Source organism: Hyla sarda, chromosome 5 (genome assembly GCF_029499605.1).
Source record: "Hyla sarda isolate aHylSar1 chromosome 5, aHylSar1.hap1, whole genome shotgun sequence".
Lineage (NCBI taxonomy): Eukaryota > Metazoa > Chordata > Amphibia > Anura > Hylidae > Hyla > Hyla sarda.
The window spans coordinates 19015357-19042948 of NC_079193.1; the positions used below are offsets into that span (position 1 = coordinate 19015357).

General features: G+C 42.0%; 1 protein-coding gene across 2 annotated transcripts in view; it reads left to right on the plus strand.

Moving 5' to 3' along the window:
• The window catches only part of DYNC1I1 (dynein cytoplasmic 1 intermediate chain 1), a 381788-nt gene that overhangs the window by 29984 nt on the left and 324212 nt on the right, over positions 1-27592 (plus strand). The window contains exons 3-8 of one of the 2 annotated variants that reach the window (XM_056518938.1): positions 650-766; positions 976-1090; positions 3775-3865; positions 15143-15166; positions 20438-20497; positions 21397-21512. In XM_056518938.1, the coding sequence (XP_056374913.1) occupies positions 650-766; positions 976-1090; positions 3775-3865; positions 15143-15166; positions 20438-20497; positions 21397-21512 (523 nt within the window). The remainder of the gene's footprint in view (positions 1-649; positions 767-975; positions 1091-3774; positions 3866-15142; positions 15167-20437; positions 20498-21396; positions 21513-27592) is intronic. The other variant, XM_056518939.1, reaches the window with a different exon arrangement.

Consider the following 27592-nt stretch of genomic DNA (forward strand, 5'->3'; position numbering starts at 1 on the left):
GAGACCCTATCCTATGGATAGGGGATAACATGTCTAGGGGCGGAGTAACCCTTTAAGGGCTAGTCCTGCAGGACTCCTGCTAATGGGAACTGCTGTTCCTGCTGTGGAGAAAGTGCAGGAACTCCGTTCCCATGAGTTCCTGCAGGACTTGAGCCCTGAGGAAAGTGGTGTCACATGGGGGTCCGTTCAAATAAAAAAACTTTACCATAGATCTTACATATGCTGACTATGAGAAGGATACTACTCAAGTATATTAATGGCCCATACAAAAAATATGGAGAAAAACTGTTCCAGGTTAAACACCCCCCAAAGGACGAGGGGGCACTCCCTCCGTCTGGAGAAGAAAAGGTTTAGTCTCAAGGGGCGACACGCCTTCTTTACCATGAGATCTGTGAACTTATGGAACAGTCTACCTCAGGAACTGGTCACAGCAGGAACAATTAACAGCTTTAAAACAGGATTAGATACATTCCTGGAACAAAATAACATTAATGCTTATGCAGAATTATAAAATCCCATCCCTTCCCCTTATCCCCTTACACCCCTTCCCTTAAATTCCCTGGTTGAACTTGATGGACATATGTCTTTTTTCGACCGTACTAACTATGTAACTACTATAGAAGATTTATGGACGATCTTGTCTCCCCAGGAAACCATAATGTCGGATAAAAGTGACCTTAAGGCGGAACTAGAAAGGAAGAAGCAACGCTTGGCCCAAATCCGAGAGGAGAAGAAACGCAGAGAGGAGGAGAGGAAAAAGAAAGAGGTTTGTGACGATGTCGTCTTCTCTTTAGGACCATGGGGAGCTCAGAAGGCTGAGATACGGGGGACTATTTGTTGTCTTTATGTCTTGGTCACCAAAGAGTTTCTTCTTCAGAGTCGGAAGTACAATGTTCTCCTGGAACTTTTGTTTGTACTATCAAATAATATATGTCTATATTTCTGTAGCGTCTGACAATACATTGCTCTCCATAGGCCGAACAGCAACAAAAGACAGAGCCCGTTCATGAAGACACGGACCTGGACCGCAAAAGACGCGAGACAGAAGCCTTACTGCAGAGCATTGGGATCTCTCCGGAGCCACCTTTAGGTATTTCTATAATAAAATTATGTTATTATACATATGTTAAAGGGGTTATCCAGGGAAAAAACGTTTATATATATATATATATATATATATATATATATATATATATGAACTGGCTCCAGAAAGTTAAACAGATTTGTAAATTACTTCTATTTAAAAAAAAAAAAAAAAAAAAAAAAAAAAAAATCTTAATCCTTTCAGTACTTATGAGCTGCTGAAGTTGAGTTGTTCTTTTCTGTCTAAGTGCTCTCTGATGACACATGTCTCGGGAACCGCCCGGTTTAGAAGCAAATCCCCATAGCAAACCTCTTCTACTCTGTGCAGTTCCCGAGACAAGCAGAGATGTCAGCAGAGAGCACTGTTGCCAGACAGAAAAGAACAACTCAACTTCGGCAGCTGATAATTATTGGAAGGATTAAGATTTTTTAATAGAAGTCATTTACAAATCTGTTTAGCTTTCTGGAGCCAGTTGATATATAAAACATTTTTTTTTCCTGGAATACCCCTTTAATTCATATTATACGACTGGCCAGGAGTCTCAGTCCTCTCAATGACTCCCACAGGGGGAGAAGATTCAGGTTCCCTAAAGGGGGACTCTTTCACTAATGCTTAGAGAGAAGGGGCCACATCCAAGTCAGCCGTTTAAAGGGGTACTCAGGTGGGAAGAATTTTATTTTTTTTAATCAACTGGTGCCAAAAAGTTAAACAGATTTGTAAATTACTTCTATTTGAAAATATTAATCCTTCCAGTACTTATCAGCTGTTGTATGCTCCAGAGGAAGTTGTGTAGGTCTTTCCAGTCTGACCACAGTGCTCTCTGCTGACACCTCTGTCCCTGTCAGGAACTGTCCAGAGCAGGAAAGATTTGCTATGGGGATTTGCTCCAGAGGTGTCCGCAGAGAGCACTGTGGTCAGACTGGAAAGAACGAAACAACTTCCTGAGGAGTATACAGCAGCTGATAAGTACTGGAAGGATTAAGATTTTTAAATAGAAGTAATTTACAAACCTATAGAACTTTCTGGCACCAGTTGATTTAAATTTTTTTTTTTTCCCCCTATAGAGTACCCTTTTAAGGATGCTGTGCTTCACTGACACCCGCAGGTGTATCTATAAGCAGTAAGGGGTAGGCACAAGAAGGGCTACGTGAAGGTTTGGTTATAGTGGACATGTAGGAAGGGAGTGCGGTTTGGGGGCACAAGTGGAGAAAAAGTAGTGAGTAGTACAGAGGAACACAGGTCATGTCCATATCCCCTTTAAAACAAAAAGTCTATAGGTTACAGCTATAGCAGATCTGAGTTTGTCATGTAACCCAACTCATGGTGACATCACAATGGCTTATGTGAGACAGTGTCAGGATCGGGGATCATTTTATTTTTTCCAAGGTACCTGTCATATTTAGCAACCAGGTTTCAGAAAGCGCGTATCCCATCCAGGAAAATCTGGGTGAGATATGGGAAAATCCAGTAAAGAGTTAAATCTCTCTTACTTTTGGTAAGTCCTTTTTTCGGGCTTGGAATTTTATGGAATGAAAGGCAGTACTAGTAGTAGGTCCTTTCATTCCGCTTCATTGGCCAGACCAAGTTTTCGGATGAACCCAGATCAGCACAGGTGCTGAAGACGGCTTATCACAGAGCAATAAGATTAGCTGAGCTGAAGTCTGCCTAAACAAGCTTAGAGGAACCTGATCCCGAAATAGGGGTAGTACTCTGGAAGGCCATGGACTCAAAAAGTGGACTTTGTGGAAAGTGCCAGTGTTGTGAGGTAACGCTTTTAAAGTTTTTATTTTCCGTCAGGTGGCTGGTAGTAAGCCACCTCTATATTGACGGCAGGTTAAAGTGTTTATTAAGTGCTGGACAAGCAGATTTTGTTTTATGCCAAAGTGAACATGGCTGTATTTTGTGTATGAAAATACAAAGCAGAAGAAGTTCTGCACTTGAACTGTGTCACTGTCTCAGATTGCTGTTTACTGCCATTTGCCCATCTCTTCCGAGCTAATCTCCCACAGTTACGTAGTAATATAGTGTGACAGTGTGGCAAGGAAAGAGTGTATTTCCCTAGCTAACCCTGGAGAAACCTCCATCTGTGGCCTAATTAATGAGGTAGCAGAGAGGGGAAGTCTGTTTAAAAGGAAGTCAGACAGTGTAGTCTTGGCTCTCCCTAGAAGACAGCAAGGTGGCTGTAGGGGGGAGGCAGGGGTCCTGATGAGGAACACACATCCCGAGCTGTGAGTGTCCCCAAGAGTTATGTGGACAAGACAGCAAGAGGTTGCAAACGCTGTGTCTGAACAGTGAGTAGAAGGTTGCAGGAGGCATAAGTTTAACTGGCCGGGAAAAGCCCACCAGTTCATAGTCAGGGCTTGCTGGATTGTTTAGTTAGTAACTAGACGGTCTAGGGTTTTGTTTGTTCCGGTCTTATGTTTTTATTTTATCCTGCCACCTGTCTAATAAAGCTGGCGAGGAGCCAGACTTGCATAAAGTACTGTTGTTTGCCTGCTGATTGAAGTGGAAACGTGTCCTGTTGCGGTGTCAAGGGCTATCCCCAGGGAGAAATCCTTACACTAGGTAGACCAGTCATAAGTCACACAAGAATATGACATGACACATTCAGCTCAGCTACATCTGTGTTATAAATAATCATCATTCTACCAGTGTTATAACCCAGACTACACATGTTTACATTATTTCAGTCCCAACCCCGGTGTCGCCTTCATCCAAATCAGTGAGCACGCCCAGCGAGGCGGGCAGTCAGGACTCCGTGGACGGCACCATCATGGGACGGTAAGTAGTCCATCCTGTCCTCATGCATGTGACTGAAGGTATATACCGTATACATGCTGCGCAGCACCATTGTTTCGCACTCACACAACCCATCACAGTCCTGCTGCGCACCACGCATTTCACTCACCGCCCGTGTTATTGTGGTCATGCTTGTAATACTAACGGATCATGATATGGATCATCCTTATGTCAGGATATACTGTATATCAGGGTACCTTCAGGATTATAGAAAAGTAGTCCCGACACCCCTAGAGGAGTGAAATGGTGAAGAGTTGGGTGACATAACAAAAGGCTGGTCCAAGATCTTTAACCTTGATCTGCAAACTGCGGACCTCCAAATGTTGCAAAACTACAACTCCCAGCATCCCCGGAAAGCCAGCGGCTGTCCGGGCATGCTGGGAGTTGTAGTTTTGTAACATCTAGAAGTCCACAGTTTGGAGACCACTGATCTATAACACAGATAAAGGGTTAAAGTTGTGAAGAATTAAAGGGGTACTTTTTAAATCACCTGGTGCCAGAAAGTTAAACAGATTTGTAAATGACTTCTATTAAAAAATCTTTACCCTTCCAGTACTTTTTAGCGGCTGTATGCTACAGAAGAAATTCTTTTCTTTTTGAATTTCTTTTTTGTCTTGTCCACAGTGCTCTCTGCTGACACCTCTGTCCGTGTCAGGAACTATCCAGAGCAGCATAGGTTTGCAATGGGGGGGATTTTCTCCTGCTCTGGACAGTTCCTGATACGGGCATCAGGTGTCAGCAGAGAGCACTGTGCTCAGACAGAAAAGAAATTCAAAAAGAAATGAATTTCCTCTGTAGCACACAGCTGCTAAAAAGTACTGGAAGGGTAAATATTTTTTTAATAGAAGTCATTTACAAATCTGTTTAACTTTCTGGCACCGGAGTTTTTCACCGGAGTATCCCTTTAACCCCTTCATGCTCCATGACTTACCCGTATGTCATGGGAACTATGCACTTCCTGCAAATTGTTGTAAATATTTGGCATAGCGATGGCGTGGGCACAGGAGCTCTGCCCGTACCATCAATTGTTAGTGCCACCTGTATTACATCACTATCCCCCCCCCCACTATATCGGTCAAGATCGGATGTGACATTTAGACCCTTATATTCCACTGTCAATGTTGACTGCGGCATCTGAGCGGTTAGGCTGAGGTGGGGTATGATGGATTGTTATGACAAGTCTGCTGGCTTAGTTCACTTATAACCTTGACCTGCACTTATATGGAGAATAGGGGGTCTCCTGACCCCCGACCTGACCTATTACAGAGGTCGCCATGCACATTTGTATCTCTCTTGTGGAAACTGCTGAGAATGCTTTATATCCACAGGCAATGCCATAAATGTCTGAGTTAGGCTGCATTCACACCACGTATTTGCAGTACAGTTCCCGTATCAGGTTTTTGATGAAAAACGGATTCCTCAAAACCGGACTAAACTGTATCAAGACGTGTGTACACATTTTAACCCGTATACGGTTTGAAAAAAGATGTCCGGTTGCATCCGTTTTTTAAGAAAAAACGTTTTCCTATATTAACTTTTCACTCCATTATGAATAAAGTTTCACTTGTTTGATTGAAATTCCAAGAAAAAAAACTGTGCAAAGTCAAAAACCATATGGTGCAAACTGGATGGAACCTTATGCACATACGGTTCTGTACGGCTCCCATTGGCTCCCATGTTAAAAAAAAAAAAACGTATACAGTTTCAATACAGTTTTTCACCCGGACCAAAAACTGTGGTAGGCTACAGTTTTGGGTACGGGAAAAAAAAACCTGACAAAACCGTACAAGACGCAAAACGGATGCAACCGGATGCATCATTTGGCATACGGTTTTCAATGGAGAGTCAATGCATACGGTTTTCAATACGGTTCCCTACGGTTTTCAAATTGAAAACGTATACGGGAACTGTATTGCAAAAACGGGGGGTGAATGCTGCCTTAGGAATATCCCTTTAAAGCTGTACTCCAGCACTAAAAGGAGTACTCCGCTGCTAGTATTGGTATCCCCTATCCAAAGGATAGGGGATAACATGTCTGATCAGGGGGTCTGACCGCTGGGGACCCCCGCTATCTCCACCGCGGCACCACAGTCATCTGGTGCACGGAGCAAACTACATGACTGGCGTTAAGAGCCGCGATGCCCCCGTCCATTCATAGGAGGAGGCGTGACAACTGTGTAATAGCCGTCACACCCCCTCCCATAGACATAAATGGAGGGGGTGGGGCATGGACCCCCTGCGATCAGACATGTTTTAGGGAATAACATATCTAGGGGAGGAGTACCCCTTTAAGAACTTATCCCTTATTCACAGAATAGGAGATAAGTGTCTAATCACAGGGGGCCTGACTGCTGGGACCCCCGCGACCTCCAGAATGGGACCCCAGCTCTCCCTTTTGCATGGGGTGGTAGGGTCGGCATGTGCTCCATGTCTTGTCTATTAATGCAGCAGAGAGAAATGGGGGCTGCACACTGGGATTTCTGGTGCTCCCATAGACAGTGCATAGAGCGCGTGCCCACCACACCACACCATGCAGCAGAGAAAGCCAGGATTCGTTGTGAAGATATGGAGAGGGGATATGTTTTTAAGGGGAGTACCACTTTAACTATTAAAGGGGTTCTCCGGTGCTTACACATTTTATCCCCTATCCAAAGGATAGGGGATAAGATGCCTGATAGCGGGAGTCCCGCCGCTGGGGACCCCCCCGGGATCATGCACGCGGCACCCGTGTTCGCTCCGGGTCTGATTACGGACGACTACAGGGCCGGCGGCGTGTGACGTCACGCCTCCGCCCCCGTGTGACGTGACGCTCCGCCCCTCAATGCAAGCCTACGGAAGGGGGCGTGATAGCTATCACGCCCCCTCCCGTAGGCTTGCATTGAGGGGCGTCACGTCACGTCACACGGGGGCGGAGACGTGATGTCACATGCCGCCGGCCCTGTAGTCGTCCGTAATCAGACCCGGAGCGAACACGCTCCGGGGGACTGATTACAAACGGGGTGCTGCGTGCATGATCCCAGGGGTCCCCAGCTGCGGGACTCCCGCGATCAGGCTTCTTATCCCCTATCCTTTGGATAGGGGATAAGATGTGTAAGCACCGGAGAGCCCCTTTAAGATTTAATAAAAGGAGGCCAGAGCAGACAGTCACTGCAAGGAGCAGCTCTGGAGGACCCAGTGTATTTGTAGAAATCAATGGATGGCCTATTGATTTCTTTATTATAAATTAAACGCCAGGTTTCTCTATAAATAACAGTAAAGAACCCCTATAATAAACTAGTTTTTTCGGGTCCTATTAAAAGAAGAAGTTAGCCTATCAAAGCCAAACGAGTTTAAACTTAAAGGGGTACTCCTCTGGAAAACATTATATATTTTTTTTAATCAACTGGTGCCAGAAAGTTAAACAGATTTGTAAATGACTTCTATTTAAAAATCTTAATCCTTCCAGTGCTTATCAGCTGCTGTATGCTCCACAGGAAGTTCTTTTCTTTTTGAATTTCCTTTCTGTCTAACCACAGTGCTCTCTGCTGACACCTCTGTCCATGTCAGGAACTGTCCAGAGTAGGAGCAAATCCCCATAGCAAACCTCTCCTGCTCTGGACAGTTCCTGACATGGACAGAGGTGTCAGCAGAGAGCACTGTGGACAGACAGAAAGGAAATTCAAAATGAAAAGAACTTCCTGTGGAGCAAACAGCAGCTGATAAGTACTGGTAGGATTAAGATTTTTAAATAGAAGTAATTTACAAATCTGTTTCACTTTCTGGCATCAGTTGATAAAAAAAAAAAAAAAAAATGTTTTCCAGCGGAGTACCCCTTTAAAACCTCACAGTGGTGGTAATAGATCCTCCATCCTACCTATTCCAGCCAGGTCTTATACCAAATATAACTAGTCTGGGATCCCAGCTCCGTAGTGTCAGGCAGTGATGCAGATTTGCTTATGTTGTGTCTGATAGAGATGCATTATAACTATTATTACTGTGGTTTATGAAATTACAGCGTTCATCAAATCTAGATATAAACAAGGCGGGAGCGCTCCGTCATTACTCCGAACAGACAATCCGGCAGATGATGAGGCCACTTTATAGTACAATGGAGGCAAATTACAGCAGCACAATGCCTCCAGTCCCAGCCATGGCAGCGTTTACCCTCATGTATTATTGCTGTTCAGCCCGTAGGACAGGGGTGGGGAACCTTTTTATCAACTTAAAGGGGTTCTCCGGTGCTTAGACATCTTATCCCCTATCCATCTTATCCCCTATTAGCTTAGAGTCCCGCCGCTGGGGACCCCCGTGATCTTGCACGCGGCACCCCGATTGTAATCAGTCCTTGGAGTGTGTTCGCTCCGGGCCTGATTACCGGCGACCACAGGGCCGGCGGCGTGTGATGTCACGCCTCCGCCCCCGTGTAATGTCAGGCTCCACCCCTCATTGCAAGCCTACAATCGGGGTGCCGCGTGCAAGATCACAGGGGTCCCCAGCGGGGGTCACCTTTGGATAGGGGAATAAGATGTCTAAGCACCGGAGAACCCCTTTAAAGATTAGCCGCTACATTTGGTCAAACATTTAATTAGCTTGTCACTAATGAAATGGCAGGAGTGGCTTCTCTTTGGGGATGTATGCCAGTATCGATCATGTTGCTACTGCAACTGCTCCCCCCCCCCCCCATGTTCACCTTTGCCCCCCCCCCCCCCTGCAGTGTAACCGCCATCTTCTCTTGCTTCTAAGCCAAAGACAGCTTTTTCCTCCAACCACTAGAGGTCGGGAGCATCTTTAGCTTCGGGAACCCTCATAATGACGTCTATCGCCACCAGAGGAAGAGATTCCTCCAGCCTCAAGTGGCTGCAGGCATGATGCTGCATGCGGCCTAGAGGCCTCAAAGCCTAGGACCCGCTAGGACACCTGTGCCACAGACCGTGCACAGACATTTTGGGGGGCAGGGGCTGAACTGGAAATAAGGACACTTCTCATAATTATCTAGAAATGGCCACATTATATTGACGGACTCCCCAGCACAGCCCAGGGAACTTTTTAGGAGGGACATCAAAAGGACAGGGGCTCAAGCCCCCTTTCTAGTCAACCTGTACACGTCCTGCAGGTTCTCGTGGCACTTTGAACCAAGCCACTGGCGGGTCGTACAGAAGGATGTTGTGGACCTTATACGGCCAGCGGGCCATGACATTCCCTTCCCCTGCTCCAGGTAAAGAAATAAGAGACTCTGGAGAAGTTCCGAACTGTCACTAATATGCGTTATGTTGTTCATGATAAATACCAGTCAAAGCCAATGTAGGTGCCAGATATAAAAATTTCGGATGGCCCTAGAAAAAATATATTTTACTTACTTACAAGGACAGAAAACCTCACAGAAGACATCGGTACCATTTTGGGGAATATACAACTTTTCTGTAAATTTTTAGTCGGATAAATGAGAAACAACAAAGTGCTATTTAATGTGGTATTTTATCATACAGCTTGGTATGCATACCGTCATAATGGAAACATTTTTTAAAATAAAAATGGAATTTTTAAAAATTATTTATTAATAATAAAAAATGATTATAATTTTTTTTTTACTTTTTGTTTAACTATAGTCCAAGTGCTGTAACTGAACATGCGATTCTGATTGTTTCTATATCACGTTGTAATACTTGGGTTGTGGAATGTGTTATGCCCGTCAGTGTTTTACTGACAGAATGTTAGGTCTCTAAAAGACTTCTGTACATGGCAGACCTGGGGGCCATTGTAAGGCTTTCTGCTGTTGTGGAAAGCCATTAGTACATTGTTTCCCAACCAGGGTGCCTTCAGCTATTGCAAAACTACAACTCCCAGCATGCCCAGACAGCCAAAGGCTGTCTGGGCATGCTGGGAGTTGTGGTTTTGCAACAGCTGGAGGCACCCTGGTTGGGAAACACTGCATTAGTACTTAGCAATGTGTAGGGTGACAGATGGAGCCCCCTCCCTTTGTCTTTGTCTGACTGCTCAGTTGCTGTTGACCATGGCATGTAAGGAGTTAAAGGGGTACTCCCGTGGAAAACTTTTTTTTTTTTTTTTTTTAAATCAACTGGTGCCAGAATATTAAACAGATTTGTAAATGACTTCTGTTAAAAAATCTTAATCCTTCCAGTACTTTTTAGGGGCTGTATACTACAGAGGAAATGCTTATCTTTTTAGATTTCTCTGATGTCATGACCACATTGCTCTCTGCTGACTTCTGCTGTCCTTTTTAAGAACTGTCCAGAGCAGGAGAAAATCCTCATAGCAAACATATGCTGCTCTGGACAGTTCCTAAAAAGGACAGCAGAGGTCAGCAGAGAGCACTGTCGTCAGGACATCAGAGAAATCTAAAAAGATAAGCATTTCCTCTGTAGTATACAGCCCCTAAAAATTACTGGAAGGATTAAGATTTTTAAATAGAAGTCATTTACAAATCTGTTTAACTTTCTGGCACCAGTTGATTTAATTAAAAAAAGTTTTCCACGGGAGTACCCCTTTAAACAGCCAGGATCAGAGTTATCTGCTATACCTGCTATTAGAGCAGGAGACATCTGTACTGTATAGTACATCTGACACCCACAAGTGATGGTGCAGTTCCTATTCCGCATTAGGTGCATAGCTGCTATGATGTAATAGAATGTCACAGGGTGAGAAGGGGTTAATAAAAGTGCCATAGTCCATCATTAAAGGGGTACTCCACTGGAAAACTGTTTTTTTTTTTTTCATCAACTGGTGCCAGAAAGTTAAACAGATTTGTAAATTACTTCTATTAAAAAAATCTTTATCCTTCCAGTACTTATCAGCTGCTGTATGCTCCACAGGAAGTTATTTTCTTTTTGAATTTCCTTTCTGTCTGACCACAGTGCTCTCTGCTGACACTTCTGTTCATTTTAGGAACTGTCCAGAGCAGGAGAGGTTTACTATGGGGAGTTGCTCCTGCTCTGGACAGTTCCTAAAATGAACAGAGGTGTCAGCAGAGAGCACTGCGGTCAGACAGAAAGGAAATTCAAAAAGAAAATAACTTTCTGTGGAGCATAGAACAGCTGATAAGTACTGGAAGAATAAAGATTTTTTTTTGTTAAATTACAGCGAATTGTCCAGCTGCCATCAACTATACCGACAAGGTGGAAGTGCTCTATTGTTCAGGGCTGGCCTTACGTTGGATGATGCCCTTTATGGTACTACCTGTTAGCGTTAGCACCACCTATATGGTGTCGGGTCATGCAGTGTTCAAATAGCTATACCATACAATGTGTTATTATAATGACCATACAGTACAGTGCCCAAGTATCAGTGCCTTATGTTGGCCAAATAACCCTTTCACATAGTTACCTAAATATCAATGCAATGCAGCAGTGAAATTGTCATAAACAGCAAAAAAATATTACTGTACAGCGCATAAATAACAGTGCCGCACAAAGATAAAAGTACTATACAGTAATCAAATAATACTACCATACAGTGTTCAAATACTACCACCTCACAGTGCTCAAATAATACTACCATACAGTGCTCAAATACTACCACCCCATAGTGTTTAAATAATACTACCACACAATGCCGAAATACTACCATTACACAGTGCTCAAAATATACTACCATACAGTGCTCAAAATATACTACCATACAGTGCTAAAATACTACCGTTACACAGTGCTCAAATTATACTACCATACAGTGCTAAAATAATACCAACATACAGAGCTCAAATAATGCTTCCATACAGTGCTAAAATTATACCGACATACAGAGCTCTCTAACAATACTGCCATAGAGTGCTCAAATACTACGACCAGACTGTGCTCAAATAATTCAACCATACAGCTCAAATACTACTACCACACAGTGCTCAAATAATTCCACCATACAGCTCAAATAATACTACCACACAGTGCTCAAAATATACTACCATACAGTGCTAAAATAATACCAACATACAGAGCTCAAATAATGCTTCCATACAGTGCTAAAATTATACCGACATACAGAGCTCTCTAACAATACTGCCATAGAGTGCTCAAATACTACGACAACACTGTGCTCAAATAATTCAACCATACAGCTCAAATAATACTAGCACACAGTGCTCAAATAATACTACCACACAGTGCTCAAATACTACGACCACACTGTGCTCAAGTAATTCCACCATACAGCTCAAATAATACTACCACACAGTGCTCAAATAATACTACCACACAGTGCTCAAATAATTCCACCATACAGCTCAAATAATACTACCACACAGTGCTCACATAATACTACCACACAGTGCTCAAATAATTCAACCATACAGCTCAAATAATACTACCACACTGTGCTCAAATAATTCAACCATACAGCTCAAATAATACTACCACACAGTGCTCAAATAATTCCACCATACACCTCAAATAATACTACCACACAGTGCTCAAATAATACTACCACACAGTGCTCAACTAATTCCACCATACAGCTCAAATAATACTACCACACAGTGCTCAAATAATACTACCACACAGTGCTCAAATAATACTACCACACAGTGCTCAAATAATTTCACCATACAGCTCAAATAATACTACCACACAGTGCTCAAATAATACTAGAACACAGTGCTCAAATACTACCACCGCACCGTGCTCAACTAATTCCACCATACAGTTCAAATAAAACTACCACACAGTGCTCAAATACTACCATACAGTGCTAAGATAATACCAACATACAGGCCTCTAATAACACTGTCATACAATGTTCAAATTCTACCACCACACAGTTCTCAAATAATACCAACATACAGATCTCAAGCATTACCCCTGTAAAGTTCCTTAAAGGGGTATTCTGGATATATAAAATATTTTATATAGTCTTGGGCCTGCTTTAACCCCTTTGCGACCCATGGAGGTTCTAGTCTGTCATGATGCTGCTAAGGGTGTATGGAGCAGGATCCCGATGTGGTCCCATAGGTACAAAGTATAATGGGTACCGCAAAACAGAGCCCTATTGAAAGGCGAGAAAGAAAAGCAAAAGTGCAAGAACGAAGGAACTGTCCAGAACAGGAGCAAATCCCCATAGAAAACCTCTCCTGCTCTGGACAGCTCCTGACATGGACAGAGGTGGCAGCAGAGAGCACTGTGGTCAGACTGAAAAGAACTACACAACTTCCTGTGAAGCATACAACAGCTGATAAGTCCTGGAAGGATTAATATTTTTAAATAGAAGTAATTTACAAATCTGTATAACTGTATAATGTGGTGAGGGTGTGATGAGGGCAGATGGAATGACCCTAGGGGCAGATGGCATTAACACCTTGTGTTCGTGACGTCTCTGCACCACCCAAAGGTATACCGCTGGATCCTGGGCTAGGCACAGGGGCAAATAATGACCCTGACGCCAAGTTACGGAACAATGGCAGCTTTACTGAGGCAGACAGATGTAACAGTCTTTACAGCTCAGTTAGGCCCAAGTCAGACAGGTGTAACAGCCTATAAAGCTTGGCTAGGACCTTAGGGCTTGCTGGGACTTATTTGCTTGGACAATTTGGATGCAGGTCACACTGACTTGAGACAGGATGACTTGGACTGACTTGACTATGACTGGCTTCACCCCTTCTGTAGCTTACCAGGCTTTGACTTGACCTGTGGGGCAATGGACTTGAGAATCCGTGGCTGCTTGACCGACTTTAGGCCCCTGGACTCCAGACACCTAGGACTTGACCTCACTGCAACTCAACATACAAGAGAGTAAGAGAGTGAGCTAGCTCCTCCCAGGGCTTATATGGGGGAGACTAGGAGTGGTCCCATAGGTCACCTTTAGGTCACATGGTCACTGATACCTCACTGGGTTACAATCACATGACAACTGTTCTTAAAGCTATAACACATTTTAGGTATAATACATATAACAGACATACAAATGAATAGACAATGGAACAGGTGCAGGAGGGGGGGGGGGGGGGGGGGGGGGCGGTGTGCCAGGACACACTGTATGGAGTAGGGATCGACCGATATCGTTTTTTTAGGGCCGATACCGATAATCGGTGGAGGTTAGGGCCGATAGCCGATAACTTATACTGATATTCCGGTATAAGTTATCGGCTATTTATCCCCCCGCGACAACGCTGCAGATCACCCCTACCTGTCAGGGTGGTCCGGGCCATCCTCCCTTCCTGTAGTGTCCGGCGGCATTCCGGGTGGAGGGTGAACCGGTCTGGGCTGTCCTTCTTCTCCAGGGGTCATCTTCTCCACTCCGGGCAGGCTCCGGCCTAGTACGCAGCATAGAGGCCGCTGTGCAGTGACGCCCGTGCGCAGCGACGCACCTGACGTCACAGCGTAGCGGCGTCTATGCAGCGTACTAGGCCGGAGCCTGCCCGGAGTGGAGAAGATGACCCCCGGAGAAGGACAGCCCGGACCGGTTCACCCTCCACCCGGAATGCCGCCGGACACTACAGGAAGGAAGGATGGATGGGCCGGACCACCCCCATTACGGGTAAGTTAAATTTTTCTTATTGACTGGTAGTATGGAGGGTGGGGGAGGGGCCCGAACGGTATAGCCGTATGGGCAAAAATCCATACCGGTATACCGCCCAGCACTACGGTGGGGGGTGCGACGCGGTGCGGTCGGTCGGGGCGGTCGCGGTGCGGTGGGGGTGGTGCGGGGGGTGGGGCATTATCGGCTTACCGGCAAGGTAATTGCCGATACCGATAATGTCCAAAATCGTGATTATCGGCCGATAATATCAGCCATACCGATAATCGGTCGATCCATAGTATGGAGGCTGCCTGACAGGGCAGCAAGGGTACAGGGGTGCAACTCCTGTACTAGGCCACCACAATAAAAAAAAATTCCACCGGAGTACCCCTTTTAAGGGGATAATTGATTGGCTGAGCAGTCCTTCTTGGAAGTATCAAGCACCATATATAAAAAAAAAATTACTTATCCAAAATACCCTTTTAAATAATACCACCATACAGTGCAATACCGACAAACTGTAACCACATAACAGTTGCATACATACACTGTATGGTCACAAGCCCCAGGTTAGTGGTCTCAAACTGTGGCCCTCCAGATGTTGCAAAACTTCAACTCCCAGCATGCCCGGACAGCCAACGGCTGTCCGGGCATGCTGGGAATTGAAGTTTTGCAACATCTGGAGGGCCACAGTTTGTGACCACTGCCTTAGGTGCTATACATTTGGGATGCCCCCTTTTGGTGACTCTGCTACAACACGTGTGTGAATTATTTTAATATTATGGATAAAAAGATTGTTTTATTTCCTACTCCCAGGAATATTCCGAACAGCCTCATGGGGTAAGAAAGTGTCTGTTTGTTGTAAAATTATTGAATACTAAAACTTTATTTAACATTGTTTGCGAATAAAAAAATTTAAAAAATACAGTTTTCCAGTTAAAATTTACATCAAAAGTTGAGTCGCTTTGTGATCACATTGGTTTCCAGATTTTGGGGTAACTTGATTTCTTCTCTATTCATACCCAAAGCTAAAATTCTACTGGTCTCTATAGAACACTGCATTGTGCGAGCTCAGGAAACAGTTCGGCCTTATCTGTTCCATGATGGGAGCTGTAGTAGAAGAGACGGCTTCTGCTGGGGAAGTGGGCGGCATTGCGCCCCCATCCCCTGCCGGTTCTATGATTTGCACTGTAGAATTTTAAAACCCCGCCGGGAGCGCTGAATGGCCACTCGGTGCCGGCCAACCAGGGCTCCCGGTGGGGGATTTGAAAGTATAGTGAAAGTATAAGTCAGTATATACACCGCAGGGGAGTGGAGCATGCCGCCCACTTTCCAGGTTAATAATTTGGGATTGCAGCGGGTCTCAGAACTGTGACTAGATGCGATCAATTCCTCAGCCCCTGAACTACTACCCCCAACATGGAACAGACTCTGTTCCATGATAGGAGTAGTAGTACCAGCGCTACAGTAGTCTCCCTAGCCATCTGTAGATTCCCACAGCCGGGGGAACTACTACTCCCATCAGGGAAACCAGTCGGTTCTATGATTGGAGTAGTAGTAATCCCTGGCTGCGGGGATCTGTGGAAAAAAAAAGAAAAAAAAAAAAGATTTTATTAATCTAAACAGTTTTAGTTCGTGCGGATTCCGTGCGCGACTTCCGTAAAAAATGGGCACAAAGTCTTCCCCATTGACTTCTATGGGATTCCACAGCCGAAGTCCGAAAAAATATAAGACCTATGTTTTTTCCGGAGCATGGGAAACTGAATTTCTGCAGTGGAATTCTGCATGTGGAAATTCTGCTGTGTGAATGTCAGTGTGGAATCCCATTAAAGGGGTATTCCAGGAAAAAACTTTTTTTTATATATCAACTGGCTCCAGAAAGTTAAACAGATTTGTAAATTACTTCTATTAAAAAATCTTAATCCTTTCAGTACTTATGAGCTGCTGAAGTTAAGGTTGTTCTTTTCTGTCTAAGTGCTCTCTGATGACACATGTCTCAAGAATCGCCCAGTTTAGAAGAGGTTTTCTATGGGGATTTACTTCTAAATTGGGCGGTTCCCGAGATACGTGTCATCAGAGAGCACTTAGACAGAAAAGAACAACTCAACTTCAGAAGCTCATAAGTACTAAAAGGATTAAGATTTTTTAACAGAAGTAATTTACAAATCTGTTTACCTTTCTGGAGCCAGTTGATATATAAAAAAAAGTTTTATTGTCCATTAACCCCTTTAAGGTTAATGGGCAATAAATTCCCACAGAATTCCATGCAGAAAATTCACTGGAAATCCTGCACGGCTTTTCCACAAGGCGGAAATTCTGCCTATCTGCATGAATTTGGCAGCCGCATAGATTTTCAGCAGTATTCCGCAGTTTTATAACATTTGCGGAAACGGTGCAGCATTTGTACGGAAATTTCCGCACAAATTCTGCGTGATTAGAAGAGAGCCTTCTTAAATAGAACAGTCAAAATTCATGCATATTTTGCACAGAATCTGCATGCATACCACATGCATTCCGTGCAAATTCCACACAAATTCGTCAGAAATCAAGCCCCATTGACTTCAATGGGATTCCGCAGCCAAAGACCTGACATATTTTTCAGTACCGCGGAATGCGGGATTTCCGCAGTGGAACGCTTGCTGCGGAAATTCTGCTGTGTGAATATCCTTGCAGAATCCCATTTAAGTTAACGGGCGATAAATTTAGGCGTAATTCCATGCTAAAAATGAATGCAGAATTTCTGCTGTGTGAACGCGGCCTTAGAGCTTAGCTATTAGGTGACATGGCTGACAGCACTGTGCAGCTCAACTGTTGTCTGTTTCCAAGGGCGACCAGCAGAATTTTAAAATCAGCTTTGATTAGACCTAAGGAAAAGACAAATGTAAAGTCATTGATACTAAAATAGTGCAACAAAGTATCTGAAATATGACTCAACCTTTTATGTAGATTTGAACGGTGAAATGTTATTAGTGGTGAACCTTCCCCTTTGTAGTATCATCATGTATTAGGTCTTAAAGGGGTACTCTGCCCTTAGACATCTTAACCCCTATCCAAAGCATAGGGGATAAGATGTCTGATCGTGGTGGGGGGGTCCCGCAGCTGGGACCCCTGTGATCTCTGTGCAGCACCCGCCATGCTGGGTGCGGGCTGCAGGGGTCATGACCTCATGGCCACGCCCCTCGTGTCGTCACGCTACACCACCTCAATGCAAGTCTATGGGAGGGGGCATGACGACCGTCACGCCCCCTCCCATAGACTTGCATTGAGGGGGTGTGACGAGACATCACGACCCCTGTCGCCCAATCCAAACGTTGGGAACAAAATGTTCTGAATGCTCGGGCAGCGGAGTACCCCTCAAATTCTGTGGTGCATACCCCATTGTGGGAGATGTAGTGTTAGCATCAGACACTGAGCAGTAGTCTAAAGACATTAAATTTAAAGAGTTTGCACCAGCAGCGTGTAGGTGAGCGTATGTGTGTCTGTGCGTATAGCGGGGTCCTCTGTGACATCTATACCCTCTGCTATATATAAGCTGCTAGCAAGCAATGGATATCATTCATGGTGGTCTGTAGTGGATCTCTCAGAGGGTCAAATATCACTATGAGCTCATGTAATTCTGTATTTTGTGTTATATTTCTGCTTTGGCCCTCACCCTAATATGTACTGCATGACATCATCAATTCACGCTTATTACAAGTATGATGCTAAGCCGTGTTATATGTGCATGTGCATTTTGTTTTATGTAATAAACGTGGTTTCTGTATGAAAGTTATTGTAACACTAAATATATTGCATGTAAAACTAAGCTCCCCTTATTAAATTGTAGAAAAACCGGAGCAATGTCGCTGTTTCCCGACATCTGCCTAGGCCTATCCAGAGATGTATAAAGTCTGCTCAATAATCACAAGAATATAACTACTATAATACTGCTCCTATATACAAGAATATAACTACTATAATGCTGCCTCCTATATATAAGAATATAACTATTATAATACTGCCCCTATATACAAGAATATAACTACTATAATACTGCTCCTATATACAAGAATATAACTACTATAATACTGCCCCTATATACAAGAATATAACTACTATAATACTGCTCCTATATACAAGAATATAACTACTATAATACTGCCCCTATATACAAGAATATAACTACTATAATACTGCCTCCTATATACAAGAATATAACTACTATAATACTGCTCCTATGTACAAGAATATAACTACTATAATACTGCTCCTATATACAAGAATATAACTACTATAATACTGCCTCCTATATATAAGAATATAACTACTATAATACTGCTCCTATATACAAGAATATAACTACTATAATACTGCTCCTATATACAAGAATATAACTACTATGATACTGCTCATATATACAAGAATATAACTACTATAATACTGCTCCTATATACAAGAATATAACTACTATAATACTGCCTCCTATATCCAAGAATATAACTATTATAATACTGCTCCTATGTAGAAGAATATAACTACTATAATACTGCCTCCTATATACAAGAATATAACTACTATAATACTGCCCCATGTACCAGAATATAACTACTATAATACTGCTCCTATGTAGAAGAATATAACTACTATAATACTGCTCCTATATACAAGAATATAACTATTATAATACTGCTCCTATGTAGAAGAATATAACTACTATAATACTGCTCCTATATACAATAATATAACTACTATAATACTGCCTCCTATATACAAGAATATAACTACTATAATACTGCTCCTATATACAAGAATATAACTATTATAATACTGCTCCTATGTAGAAGAATATAACTACTATAATACTGCTCCTATATACAATAATATAACTACTATAATACTACTCCTATATACAAGAATATAACTACTATAATACTGTTCCTATATACAAGAATATAACTACTATAATACTGTTCCTATATACAAGAATATAACCACTATAATACTGCTCCTATATACAAGAATATAACTACTATAATACTGTTCCTATATACAAGAATATAACCACTATAATACTGCTCTTATATACAAGAATATAACTACTATAATACTGCTCCTATATACAAGAATATAACTACTATAATACTGCTCCTACATACAAGAATATAACTACTATAATACTGCTCCTATATACAAGAATATACCTACTATAATACTGCTCCTATATACAAGAATATAACTACTATAATACTGCTCCTATATGCAAGAATATATCTACTATAATACTGCCCCCTATATACAAGAATATAACTACTATAATACTGCTCCTATATACAAGAATATAACTACTATAATACTGCTCCTATATACAAGAATATATCTACTATAATACTGCTCCTATATACAAGAATATATCTACTATAATACTGCCCCCTATATACAAGAATATAACTACTATAATACTGCTCCTATATACAAGAATATAACTACTATAATACTGCTCCTATATACAAGAATATATCTACTATAATACTGCTCCTATATACAAGAATATAACTACTATAATACTGCTCCTATATACAAGAATATAACTACTATAATACTGCTCCTATATACAAGAATATAACTACTATAATACTGCTCCTATATACAAGAATATAACTACTATAATACTGCTCCTATATACAAGAATATAACTACTATAATACTGCTCCTATATACAAGAATATAACTACTATAATACTGCCTCCTATATACAAGAATATAACTACTATAATACTGCTCCTATATACAAGAATATAACTGCTATAATACTGCTCCTATGTAAAAGAATATAACTAGTATAATATATATTTAAATACCCCTTTAAATCCACATTCTTTCCCTAACAAGAAGCAAAAAGTGTCTCACATATTAGATGTGGTGAGCAGGATGTTTTTATGGTGCAAATGACAATAGTTAATCTGCCCCCCTGTGTTTTCCTTCTCCTGTATGCCGCACGGTTTCGCTGCATGTCTTTCCCGCATCACATGACCAGTGCACGCTGCTGTCTTGGTGTCTTGTTATTGACCTGTTATTATAGTCTTTGTGTTTCCTCTCATTTTTACATTTGTCTACTTTTTCGGACACGTACAGGACCCTGCAGTGGGACACTGATCCTTCCGTTTTGCAGCTTCATTCAGAGTCTGAACTCGGGTACGTTCCAGATTTTGGTTTATTTTTCTGTGTGCAGTAAAGATATTTTAAAAAATCCCATCCGGAGACAGTCAGTAAGATTAAAGTAGAATCAGTCTCCCGTCCACTGGTTGTTAAAGTTATTATAAAATACCTTTTTTTTCCCAAAAACAGCGCCACACCTGTCCTCAGGTTGTGTGTGGTATTACAACTTGGCTCTATTGACTTCTATGGACTTGAGCTGCAGAGCAACACTCAACCTGAGGACTGAAGGATAAAATCAGCAGTTTTTTCCCCCCATTTTTTTTATTTTATAGAGTGTGACGACTTGGACTTCTACCGATTTAATGGCCTTTTAATGTGTTTTCTGTCTAACTGCTCTCTGATGACTCACGTCTCGGGACGTGACATCATCATTGAGCAGTTAGACAGAAAACAATACGAGTCACGCTCCGCTCACGGTCACGCTCCGCTCATGACATCACGGCCACGCCCCCACAATGCAAGTCTATGGGAGGGGGCGTGACCTCCCATAGACTTGCATTGAGGGTGTGTGGCCGTGATGTCACGAGCGTGGCTGTGATGTCACGAGCGGGGCGTGGCCGCAGGGCGGAGATCGCGGGGGTCCTCAGCGGCAGGATCCCCGCCACGATCAGACATCTTATTCCCTACCCTTTGGATAGGGGATAAGATGTCTAGGGGCGGAGTACCCCTTTAACTATGACAGAGCATAGACATATAAGATCTTGAGTCAAATGACACATTCAGCTCTGCTACATCTGTAACGTTATTGAGCAGTTTTAAATACCATCCTATGTATCATCCCGCGGTCTCCTCTATGTCACTGACCTCTATCCCATCCCATGCCTTGGTACATTGATATATTGATTATATTTATTATTTTGCTTTCTTCTCCATAGACGGAGGACAATTAAACTTGGCGTCTCGAAGATCACACAGGTGGATTTCCTGCCCCGGGAGGTTGTGTCATATTGTAAGGAGACTCAGACACCGGTGACCACCCACCAGGCTGAAGGTGACGTTATCTGCCACCATTTCTTTACCACATCTGACTAGAAAATGACACTGTCTAATGACAGGAAGCTACACTGCATCTAGGGGCCCTCAATGCTAAGGATAGACAGTAGTGACACTAGAGGATAGACAATAGAGACACTAGAGGATAGACAATAGAGACACTAGAGGATAGACAGTAGTGACACTTGAGGATAGAAAGTAGAGACACTAGAGGATAGACAATAGAGACACTGGAGGATAGACAGTAGAGACACTAGAGGATAGACAATAGAGACACAAGAGGATAGACAGTAGTGACACTAGAGGATAGACAATAGAGACACTAGAGGATAGACAATAGAGACACTAGAGGATAGACAGTAGTGACACTAGAGGATAGAAAGTAGAGACACTAGAGGATAGACAATAGAGACACTAGAGGATAGACAGTAGTGACACTAGAGGATAGAAAGTAGAGACACTAGAGGATAGACAATAGAGACACTAGAGGATAGACAGTAGTGACACTAGAGGATAGACAATAGAGACACTGGAGGATAGACAGTAGAGACACTGGAGGATAGACAGTAGAGACACTAGAGGATAGACAATAGAGACACAAGAGGATAGACAGTAGTGACACTAGAGGATAGACAATAGAGACACTAGAGGATAGACAATAGAGACACTAGAGGATAGACAGTAGTGACACTAGAGGATAGAAAGTAGAGACACTAGAGGATAGACAATAGAGACACTAGAGGATAGACAATAGAGACACTAGAGGATAGACAGTAGAGACACTAGAGGATAGACAGTAGAGACACTGGAGGATAGACAATAGTGACACTGGAGGATAGACAATAGTGACACTGGAGGATAGACAATAGTGACACTGGAGGATAGACAATAGTGACACTGGAGGATAGACAGTAGAGACACTAGAGGATAGGCAATAAAGACATTAGAGGATAGACAGTAGAGACACTAGAGGATAGACAATAGTGACACTGGAAGATAGACAGTAGTGACACTAGAGGATAGATGGTAGTGACACTAGAGGATAGATAGTAGAGACACTAGAGGAATGACAGTAGAGACACTGGAGGATAGACAGTAGTGACACTAGAGGATAGACAGTAGTGACACTAGAGGATAGACAGTAGTGACACTAGAGGATAGACAGTAGAGACACTGGAGGATAGACAGTAGAGACACTGGAGGATTGACAGTAGTGACACTGGAGGATTGACAGTAGTGACACTGGAGGATTGACAGTAGTGACACTGGAGGATTGACAGTAGTGACTTCAGAGGATAGACAGTAGTGACTTCAGAGGATAGACAGTAGAGACACTAGAGGATAGACAGTAGAGACACTAAAGGAATGACAGTAGAGACACTGGAGGATAGACAGTAGTGACACTAGAGGATAGACAGTAGTGACACTAGAGGATAGACAGTAGAGACACTGGAGAATTGACAGTAGTGACACTAGAGGATAGACAGTAGAGACACTGGAGGATAGACAGTAGATACACTGGAGAATAGACAGTAGTGACACTGGAGGATTGACAGTAGTGACACTGGAGGATAGACAGTAGTGACACTGGAGGATAGACAGTAGTGACACTGGAGGATAGACTAGTGACTTCAGAGGATTGACAGTAGAGACACTGGAGGATAGACAGTAGTGACTTCAGAGGATAGACAGTAGAGACACTGGAGGATAGACAGTAGAGACACTGGAGGATAGACATTAGAGACATTAGAGGATAGACATTAGAGACATTAGAGGATAAACAGTAGAGACAGTAGAGGATAGACAGTAGAGACAGTAGAGGATAGACAGTAGAGACACTGGAGGATAGACAGTAGAGACACTGGAGGATAGACAGTAGAGACACTGGAGGATAGATAGTAGTGACTTCAGAGGATACACAGTAGAGACAATGGAGAATAGACAGTAGAGAAGTAGAGACACTAGAAGATTGACAGTAGTGACTTCAGAGGATAAACAGTTGAGACCCTGGAAGATAGACAGTAGTGACTTCAGAGGATAGACAGTAATGACTGTAGAGGATAGACAGTAATGATAATGGAGGATAGACAGTAGTGACATTGGAGGATAGACAGTAGAGACACTGGTGCTTATGGACAGTGCAGATCATGGTAGGATAAACAATAGAGACATTGGGGGGACAGACAATAGAGATATTGGAGGACAAACAGTAGAGCTACTGGAGGATAGACAATAAAAATAATGGAGGATAGACAGTAGTAGACAATCGATACACTGGAGGATAGATAGGAATGACACTATAGGACGATTAGTAGAGATACCAGAGGATAGACAGTAGAGAAGCTAGGGAATAGACAGTAGAGACACTGAAGGATAGACAGTAATGACATTATAGGAAACATAGTAGAGATACCATAGTAGAGATAGTAGAGGAACTCTAGAATAATTAGTAGAGATACTATAGGATAGAGAGTAGAGATACTATTGGATAGATAGAGATACTAAACAGTAGAAAAGAGAGAGAATAGACAGTAAAGACATTTGAGGATAAACAGTAGAGAAACTGGAGGATAGACAGCAGAGATAATATAGAATAATTAGTAGATATACTAGAGGATAGTAGAGATACAATAGGATAGGCAGTAGAGAAGCTAGAGGATAGACAGTAGAGATAATCGAGAATAGATAGAATAGAAGCTAGAGGATAGACAGTAGAGATAATAGAGGACAGATAGAGATATTAGAGGATAGACAGTATAGATACAATAGGATAGGCAGTAGAGATATTAGAGGATAGATAGTAGAAATACTAGAGAAAAGACAGTAGAGATATAAGAGGATAGATAGTAGAGATATTAAAGGATAGATAGTAGAGATATTAGAGAAAAGATAGTAGAGATATTAAAGGATAGATAGTAGAGATATTAGAGGATAGATAGTAGAGATATTAAAGGATAGATAGTAGAGATATTAGAGAAAAGATAGTAGAGATATTAAAGGATAGATAGTACAGATATTAGAGGATAGATAGTAGAGATATTAGAATATAGACAGTAGATATATTAGAGGATAGATAGTAGATATTCTATGGGATACACAGTGGAGACACTGAAGGATTGATGGTAGAGATATTATAGGACAGGCAAAAGAGATACCAGAGAATAAAGAGTATAGATATTATAGGCAGCATAGACATAAGGGGATGGGGGGCAGACAGAAAAGTCTATGGGGAGTAGACAGCAATGGGACATAAACAATAGAGAGACCGGAGAAAAGAGACAGAGCGACATTAGATCATATGAACACTGAGTATTTCTGTACAGTAGAGACACTAAAGAGGATAAACAATATGAAATAATAATAGAAACAATATGAAATAATATCCTCTATGTGAGAACATAGTTTTCCTATTACACATTCCATCCGGATATACAGATTTGATGGCGTTGATTATTTCTCCGGGGCTTTTCCTTCTCTCTCTTTAATAATATAATGTCATATAATATAATACGCTCACTTCATGTTCACAGATGATAAATTAGGACATGACGCGGGTTCTGATCTCCGCTTGTGATGTCAGGATGAAGTGATAATTGAATTAGGAAGAACCTAGTAATGGAAACTCTGATTCTGTTCTTTACATTGCTCATGTTTCTGACACATTTCTGTATTGTAATGATGAATGTTTACCTGTAGATGGCAGCAGAGCTCTTAAGAACACAAATAGGCTATGCTAAGAATTACAAATATAAAAGGCAATTTACACTGCACAGTTTAAAGGGGTATTCCAGGATTTTTTTTTTATTTGACTATGCTATAGGGGCCGTAAAGTTTGTGTAGTTCATAATATAGTGTCTGTATCTGTATTTAATGGTGGTCTCGCAATTCTTATGTGATCTTTGCCCCAGTATTTATTTTTAACAGCATACAAAATGGCTGTTGTCTCAGGTTTTTCTAGGTTGCAGTGCGGCCCAAGACATTACATCATTAGTCAGCAACCCTGGTCGTAAAACACTGGTCTTTTGTTCACAGCACAGCATGGTAGGCAGCTCACCTGTGCTTCAATAGGTGGGGATATTGATGTGTGGGAGGGAGAAAAGTGACCTCACACTTACAAACAAGGAATCCTGGGACTTGTAGTTGGCGGGAGGGAACTCCAACAGGAAATAGCCATTTCACAAAATGATAGCAGCATCATTATAGTGGACTCACAACCAGGCCATTTAGCCCCATAACAAGCACGGATTCCTCCCATGTCCATTACTGTCTGGCAGGTAAGTACTAAAATCACCTTATGGTGGAGAACCCCTTTAAAGGAGGAATTCAACTTCACCGACATCGCCTACTCATAGCTAAGTGAGACCACTGTACAGGAGAGAAGTCAGTGCATGCCTGAATGCTGCCCCTGCTTCATATGTGACTGGGGGGCCCCAGGACAAATGAGGGGCCACAACAAGGCATACAATAAGGGGAGGTCTGGGGGTGCATTGTGGAGACAACTAATACCATACAGAATGGGTGCCCTCTGCTGAGCTGACAGGGAACCATTCTACAAATGGGATCGAGCAGAGCTGCAGGGTAAAGCATGAGGTGAGACCATAAGGCTATGTTCACACCATGGAATGTCCGCAGGGAAAATTTCTGTACCAGTCAACAAGTTTAATGTTTTTGCAGATGCCGGAATAAGGATTTCCGTGGCAGATGTTGCTGCCGTGGAAATTCTGCCGTGTGAACAGAGCAGCAGCGTCCCATTGAAATCAATAGGACTCTGCTGCGGAATGTCCACGCGGAATATTCATGCACAATTCCACAAGGACATTCTGCTGTGTGAATATAGCCCAAGCCTGAGCTCCTTATGGTAATAAAAGGGTTACCTTTTGCTGTCAGATATAATGTTGAGACTAACCTTCTCCCGTGTGTTTTATGGATCTTCTATAAAAGGGGTACTCCAGTGGAAAAACATTTTTTAAAGCAACTGGTGCCAGAAAGTTCAACAAATTTGTAAATGACTTCTGTTTAAAAATCTTAATCCTTCCAGTACTTATCAGGTGCTGTAGGAAAGTTGTGGAAAGGCTGGGTTCCTGTGGCAGTGGTCGTGACGTCATGACGCACATGACGTCACACCATGCCCTCTACATTCATGTCTATGGGAGGGGGCGTGAACTATAGGTCTATCTTACTGTCTCTGACTGCTGTTTGGCTGTTTTTTGTCTGGCTCTACAGGACTAATCTCCCACAATGTACATTGGTGGCAGTATTATAGTAGTTATATTCTTGTATATAGGAGCAGTATTATAGTAGTTATATTCTTGTATATAGGAGCAGTATTATAGTAGTTATATTCTTGTATATAGGAGCAGTGTTATAGTAGTTATATTCTTGTATATAGGAGCAGTATTATAGTAGTTATATTCTTGTATATAGGAGCAGTATTATAGTAGTTATATTCTTGTATATAGGAGCAGTGTTATAGTAGTTATATTCTTGTATATAGGAGCAGTATTATAGTAGTTATATTCTTGTATATAGGAGCAGTATTATAGTAGTTATATTCTTGTATATAGGGGCAGTATTATAGTAGTTATATTCTTGTATATAGGAGCAGTATTATAGTAGTTATTTTCTTGTACATAGGAGCAGTATTATAGTAGTTATATTCTTGTATATAGGAGCAGTATTATAGTAGTTATATTCTTGTATATAGGAGCAGTATTATAGTAGTTATATTCTTGCATATAGGAAGCAGTATTATAGTAGTTATATTCTTGTATATAGGAAGCAGTATTATAGTAGTGATATTCTTGTATATAGGAGCAGTATTATAGTAGTTATATTCTTGTATATAGGAGCAGTATTATAGTAGTTATATTCTTGTATATAGGAGCAGTATTATAGTAGTTATATTCTTGTATATAGGAGCAGTATTATAGTAGTTATATTCTTGTATATATAGGAGCAGTATTATAGTAGTTATATTCTTGTACATAGGAGGCAGTATTAAAGTAGTTATATTCTTGTATATAGGAGCAGTATTATAGTAGTTATATTCTTGTATATAGGAGCAGTGTTATAGTAGTT